Raw genomic sequence first — 7,500 nt, 5'->3', positions numbered from 1 at the left:
GAAACCCTAAAGTTAAAGGAATTGCAGTGGTTTTTCACTAATGCTTTTATTATAACCTCAGTAAGGCAACGCTATGGGTCATCCATGTAGACACTCTTTTTCGGTTACCTTGAGAGTAGGGATGCTCCGATCGCCAATTTTGGGGCCGATCGCCGGAATCAGATCCGATCGAGTGGGCGGGGCCTATGGGGATCTTCCATTTAAAGTGATGTTTAACTCAGTTAATGGGCTCATTCACTGGCGCTTCCACAAACAACAACCAACATAATTATTACATTCAAATGAAGTACATTATTCAAGTTTACATTAACTTTGGATAATAACATGGGAGAAATGAGTGGCGCTCTCTTTCCTCTCTCCCCCTCTCTCCCACTCTCTCTCTCTTTCCTCTCTCCCCCTCTCTCCCCCTCTCTCTCTCTCTCTCCCCCTCTCTCTCTCTCTCCTTCTCTCTCTCCCTCTCTCTCTCTCTCCCTCCTCTCCCCCTCTCTCTCTCTCTCTCTCTCTCTCTCCCCCTCTCTCTCTCTCCTGACAGTCTGTCAGTATCGTCTCATCCAGCTCACTGATCCAGTAATGAGTGACCCGACAGTGAAGAATAAATATATGTATAACTAGTTTAGCTAGTTCCAGAGGTAGATCAAATAGCTAAGTGTGTTAGGTCTAACTCTTAGTGTGTGTTGCTCCGCTCACCGGTCCGTCACAGCGGGTGGAGCTGCAGGATTTCTGCTTCACAGACACGTTGCATACCGCTATTTATTGTCATTTTCGGACACCTTAAAATACTGCCAGACCGGTGAAGCCATGTTGGCGAGCTTGTTTTGCCGCGCACAGAGAAAAGTGTCATGTATTTTACGTCATCATTTTACATCATGCGATCGGCTCTCGCGATCGGCATTTTTAGAGAGCACCGATCGATCGGCAGAGAGTGAGTATCGGCCGATATTGATTGGTGGCCGATCGATCGGATCATCCCTACTTGAGAGATTGCACTTTACATTTTGCATTTGGCTCCTATAACTTTATCAGATTCAGCATGGACAGTTCAAAAAGTCGCTAAAGCAGAATGATGCGTTTTGACCTGGACACAGCAAAGAAGTGACTAACCCTGTAAACACTAAAGATTTCTGTTTCCCTGTTGGGCGCTGCTCTTTCAAAAAAAAAGTCTAGACTGTGTTTCTGTTGGTAACGTCTTTGCAGCTGCGATCAATCATCTGATCAAGTTCATCCATACCTAAGTCTTTAAACACTTCCAACAATTAGAGGCAGAAGACATTGTCCCTGGTCAGTGGCGGCTCCAGAGTATTTTTGTTGGGTAATCTATGGTAGGGCTAACCCATACAGTGGTGGGGCTCAAGTCAGTATTTGCAATGTAATTAAATACACACTATATCGCCCCCCTTGACAGTGAAACGCCACGCGTGAGGTTTAGATGATTGAACTGTATGAAATAAAAAGGCATATTTGTCTTGTAGTAAATAAAAAGGGCGACCTGGAGCCAATCCTGCAATTTCCCCACAGGTGAAAGAGTTGACATGCTGAAAACCCAACCCCTGCAGGGGGGGTCTGGGGGGATTCTCCCCCAGGAGATTTTTTTAAATACTAACATAAAATACACATTCTGGTACTCTCTTGAGAAGAAAATTAATAAATCTATTTCTACAACGACATATTTAAAAAAAATGAATGGCATTTTATGTTTTTGTTACTTTTGTTCTGAAAGCTGAACCTGCTGCTCCTCACAGAGAGAGGGAAAGAGGCTGTGTGGATAACTTTACATTGTGGATAAGGGGTGGATAGCCCCCATTGTTTCTGTGTGTCAAAATGAAAGACAGCCCACACACCTATCAATCATCAAACCTGTGGGGTCTTATTTCATTACGTGTTGATTTCTATCAACACGTAATGTTGTATCGATGTATATAGAGATGTACTTACCGCAAAAGTATTGCTCCGTCGGGACTTCTGCAACAACACCACGCCGTTATCGTGATTCGATTGGCCAGAAGACATTATCAAAGAGTTTTATTGAGAAGACGATCACTACGTGACAACAGTTTTCAAAACCATTTCTAGTCTTCGGTATTTCCAGACAAGTGGATACTGAAATCAATCTTACTAACTGCTGTCTGTTGCAATTACTCCGCGCGAGTTGGCGGACTTTATTTTGCTTACTTTAACATTATTTTTCATGGTGGGGCTAAGGTGGGGCTAAGCCATTTCTTGGTATGGCTGTAGCCTACCCCAGCCATACCCTGGCGCCGCCATTGTCCCTGGTGTTGTTTCTAAATATATGTGGAAGCAGGAGTATTGTTGCTACAGCCTCTCTGCTAACCTTCACACACAGAGAGGCTTCTCCTTATGATGCTGCTGTTCAAGTTTGAAAAACAACTTTGTATTTAGACATCTCAAGGCCTTCCAAGAAATCCAAACATTGCTGATCGACTTTTATCGCAAGTAACTGGTTGTTGTTGCTGCACAATGCATTTCTTGCTCTCATCACAAACCACAACCTCGAAAGCCTCTTTTGAGAAATGTAGGCGGAGGTCTAACATATTGCAGTTTCTGATGGCACTGGTTTTCTATGTATTACTTTATCATTTCCAGTTTCAAGAATGTGGTCTTTCAATCCTTATAAGGTGTTTGCATCTAAGAGTAGCGTAGTGTTGTCGAGAGAGAGTGAATGTGGATGCGTTCAAAGAATTTGATGATTTCATATAAAAGGTTTTACCCTTGTTAAATGAAATGACTTGTTTTCGTACATTTGGCAGAGAATCCATGAGAATTATCGTATGTCGTATAAAGCAAATAACTCCAACCTGTCTAAAGGAACTCAAACAGTGCCTCTCCTCTGCGTCCCTCTCTCTCAGGTGTTCTCCCAGTCGGTGTGAACATGGCGGCCGCTGCAGTCAGTCCTGGACCGTCTTCCACTGTAACTGCTCTGACAGCGGCTACAGCGGAGCCACCTGCCACAGCCGTGAGTCAAACAGCAGCACGACGCCAACACATCACATTTAGAAAGACACAACACGACTCATAGACAGGGAGATGATGAGAGGGGGAGATGAGAGAGAGAGAGGGGGGAGATGATTGAGAGGGGGAGATGAGAGAGAGAGGGGGAGATGAGATAGACAGATGATGAGAAGGTGATGAGCAAATGAAATAAATAATAGGAATGAGGCAGTGTGTCGCACAGAATAATTAAGATTTGTTTGCCCATTGAAAGTCAGAGGCAGAGAAATATATGAAATTGGATGAACATTGGATGAACATCCAATTTCATATGGAATTGAATATAATGGCACATCAAAAAAAGATCATTTAATGTATCGGATAGCAAGTGACTCGAACATAATGCAATATAAACATTAAAAAAGAAAAAACATTCAACTCAAGCAGGGCACCAAACAAAGAGTATAGTAGTTTTCAGATGCCATTTATTTAACTTAAAGGTAGGGTAAGTAAGAATGGAGAAACCAGCTCGAGTGCGCTAGAATTAGAAAGTACACAGCCGAAAAGAATCTGCCCCTTCCTTACAGAGCCCCTCCTCCAACACACCACGAACGCGCACGTGACCAATGAGGGCACGAGATAAGTTTGTGCACAGATGGAAGGCTGACAGGCAGGTAGGCCATCCAGTTATCTGACCCGGGCCGGCTCAGATTGATTGGTCGTGCTTTTTACAGCGCCACGGCTTCCACAGATGAACTTTGTGTATGTATTTATTGTCAAAGCATTTAATGTATTCATTGCTATCGGGATGTTAAGAGCATTCCATGGAATATAACAAAAAGTGTTTTTTGAAGTGAATTACAATACCCCACCTTTAATAAGGACAGATACTATAAAGTATTAACATTAATGTTAAAGGTTTGCATTACAGTGCGTTTAAAAGTCAGTGTGTTCCCTTGATGTGCATTGCAGCCTTTGCACGTTTTGGATAAATCCAATGATTTACAACCTGGAACTTATTTGTAGTGATGGGCAACATTCTGTTAGCAGTAAAAACAATCAAAGTGGATTTCTGAGATTAAGAATAAGGCAACATGACTTAAATGAATTTTGACAGTGCAAGAAACACAAGAAGACAGGTAAATATACAAACTGCCATATTAGCATTTGATATTTCAAAGTGAAAACTAAGCAAACTGTAAGATGAATAGGCAAACTGTCAATTGGTAAACATCCATCACACTTTACAGACCAACGTTCCTGTTTCGATATGCAGGGTTGTGTTTTCCAGCGCAATAAGGGACGCTTGACACAATTTCACGTGCACTCACTTTAAAATTCACCTTCAAATAAATTAGTTTTGCCTCAATTTGTCATTTTATTTATAACCTTTCTCGGTCTTCTAAACATTTAGCGATGTTGGCTTGTTTCCAGATCACAGCAATAACTTTGGTGAGTGCCATAATAACATAAAAAATAAATAATGTCCTAAAAACCACATAACTACTTTCATGAACTATAATCTGGCCTTTAAGAGAGACCGCCCCCTTGAAGTATATTTAAATCTGGTGGGGGAGGATACCGTTGAATAAAACCTGTTTGTATGTGGGAGATATGATGAAGGGGTAATGAGACTGTGGACTAAACTGCCGCATGGGGAATGAATAAATACACCTGCAGCAGTGAGGTGAGCTGATAGGCGAGATGCATCTGTTCTGAGCCAATTCCCTCGAGTCAAATCCTCGAAACCAAAAGAAGAAACTTACCCACAATCCTCCTCTGGTCTCCTCTGGGGAATGTGATGAATAAAATGCTGTGGAGGGGAGGAGAGACAGGTGTGGGAACTCTTAGATATGGCTTTGACGGCAAGGGCTTTGATTGCAGAGGATGGTGTGTGTGTGGTGTGTGTGGTGTGTGTGTGTGTGTGTGTGTGTGTGTGTGTGGTGTGTGTGTGTGTGTGTGTGTGTGTGTGTGTGTGTGTGTGTGTGTTGTGTGTGGTGTTGTGTGTGTGTGTGTGTGTGTGTGTGTGTGTGGTGTGTGTGTGTGTGTTGTGTGGAGGAAGACTATTGGAGAGAGAGGAGAGAGAGAGGAGAGGCAGGGCTGATAAAAGTTGTGTTTACTCCCACATCACTCATTACTGGATTAATCTCACTTTATGACTCAGAAATAAAACGTAACTTGAGTTTCTTCACTCTGATTATGAGTCGGTGATTTACCCATAATCCTTCACAGCGTGCAGTTCTTCATCCCCTCACAAACGATGTGTTGATGTTGATGTGATTCATGTTGACGTGATCTCATTATTTTCCCTCCAGCTGTGTAACGGACAGTCCTGCGAGGCGTACAAACACAACGGCAACACGTCGGGACATTTTTATATCGACGTGGACGGCAGCGGACCAATCAAACCGCAGCTGGTGTACTGCAACATGACAGGTGCACACACACACACACACACACACACACACACACACACACACACACACACACACACACCCTCCTCACATCATCACTCAAAGTTTCATGATTAAAATTTACATAATTGTAAATGATGATGCTCCTCTCATCACGCTCTGATCCACTTTATCTCCCATCCGCTGATTTCCCTCTCTTTTTCTTTGTGTCATGTCATCCGTTTTAATCATAAAAATATGAATAATGATGTCTCGCTGCTTCATATAATTTATGTACGTGTATAAATCGTGATGATCCAAATTTCTCTTCCTATTCTCAGTGTTTCATCTAGGTTTATGAGGCTTCATATTTTTTAATCAACAAGGTGTGTTTGCAGAGTGCGTCCTTATTTACGGACCTGTTATTAATTACACTGAGGAATTAAATATCGAGCAGACAGTGTCATTAATATAACAGCATAACAAACGATAGTGTACGATTCAATTCACATGAAGATTACTAAAGGTACAAGTGTTTTAACTTTTACATTAAATTGTAAATTATTCATCAGAATTGCTGAAGCTTTTTTCTCTCAGATCGCCAACTCATTTAGAAAAATACTTTTTCACTTTTTTTTACCAGGAGTTTGACGATAAGTTTGATTCCAATTGAGAAAGAATCTCATTTGTTGAATCCGTTCAGAAACTAAAATGCAAAAGGATCAAAGTGTGTTTATTGGTGAGCTTTAAGTGTGCTGTCGCTGTAAACCTATGGCTAGCTCTTTGTGCTAAACTAGCATTACTTCCTATTTCATGTACAGATAGAGTAGTATTGATCTTCTTATACAGGAGCAGAATATAGTTAAAGTGGACCTATCATGCTATATTTAAATGATATATTGTAGGACCATACCTATACAGTATAGGCATATTTATACGTTTCTGTTTTCAAAATACCAAACAGATCATGCATTTTAGCCATGCCTCATTTCGCTCAATTTGCACTTTTTTTAGCTCTGCTCTGCAAGGGCAGATTCAGTGAGAACAGCACCATCTACTGGCCTGGCATATGTACTACAGCGTCTCCAGCGCTTTCGAACGGCAATGGCCGTGGCTGTCTCCTCCTGATTGGTGGAGTTGGCCCAATAGCCGTAGCGCCACGTCCTGACGTCAGGACAATGCTCAAATCTGGATCAGTTTTTATCAGATCCGTTGCAGCCCTTTTTTAGAGATTTGGGTATGGAGGAAAATAGAGAGGGTTTGGTTTTCTGACACTTGGTGAGTTCCCTGGAACACCGGGGACACATGTATAAAAGACGTACAAAAGTGCATTTTCATGATAGGTCCCCTTTAAATAAGATATCAATAGGTGAGGTCAATTGCTGTTGTTGCATAGGCAAGTTATGATGCAACAGATATGACACACAAGAAGTATATACAATACAAAACGAATAAATAGCAGTAAATAATCAGTCATTTGGAAATAACAACCTGTTTGTTTTATCTATTAATCTATTTATCTACCTCCACAGAGGAGAACACATGGATGGTGATCCAGCACAACAACAGCGAGCTGACCAGAGTGCGGCCGTCTCCAGAGGTAAACCAGCACTCAGTTCACTTTGACTACTCCACTGAAGAAGAGCAGCTATTGGCCGTCATCAGCCAATCAGAGTACTGTGAACAGGATCTGTCCTACCACTGCAGGAAGTCCCGCCTCCTCAACACTCCAGGTAAGGGGCTGTCCAGGACAAGATTTATAGATGAACCCTCATGTGCTTTTCTTTACAAGGTAGTCACTTCAAAAGTATAGTTTGACATGTTGGACAAAAGGCTAATTTACTTTGTGATGGAGAGTATATGAGAAGATTATTATCACTCTCATGTCTGTGACAAGCTACTGCTGGCATGTTAGCTTAGCATAAAGACTGGAAACAGGTGGAAACAGCTAGCCTGGCTCTGTTGAAGGCAAGAATCTGCTTACCAACAGCACTCAAGCTAATTAAAACAACACCTTATATCTTGTTTGGTTAATCCACACAAAGGACTACAAATTAAAATGTTCAGTTTTCCAGCAGTCATGAGGCAGCTTATGTATTGTATTGGAGATGTTACTACATGGAGTTTCTTCTGTTTGCATAGCTCAAAGCAAAAAATTCTC

At 41.8% G+C, this 7,500-nt stretch overlaps 1 protein-coding gene across 1 annotated transcript in view; it reads left to right on the top strand.

Annotated features, from left to right (window-relative positions):
- LOC117500367 (contactin-associated protein-like 4) overlaps positions 1-7,500 on the top strand; it is a gene marked incomplete at its 5' end in the record, with an annotated part of 138,037 nt that overhangs the window by 89,360 nt on the left and 41,177 nt on the right. Inside the window, 3 exon segments of the mRNA XM_034153229.1 lie at positions 2,865-2,977; positions 5,269-5,382; positions 6,872-7,072. Coding sequence (XP_034009120.1) covers positions 2,865-2,977; positions 5,269-5,382; positions 6,872-7,072 — 428 coding nt within the window.

The sequence above is a fragment of the Trematomus bernacchii genome, unplaced genomic scaffold, assembly GCF_902827165.1.
Source record: "Trematomus bernacchii unplaced genomic scaffold, fTreBer1.1, whole genome shotgun sequence".
In the NCBI taxonomy this organism is placed as follows: domain Eukaryota; kingdom Metazoa; phylum Chordata; class Actinopteri; order Perciformes; family Nototheniidae; genus Trematomus; species Trematomus bernacchii.
The sequence above is the reverse complement of the archived record's forward strand: the minus strand, read 5'-3'. Positions and strand labels throughout refer to the sequence as shown.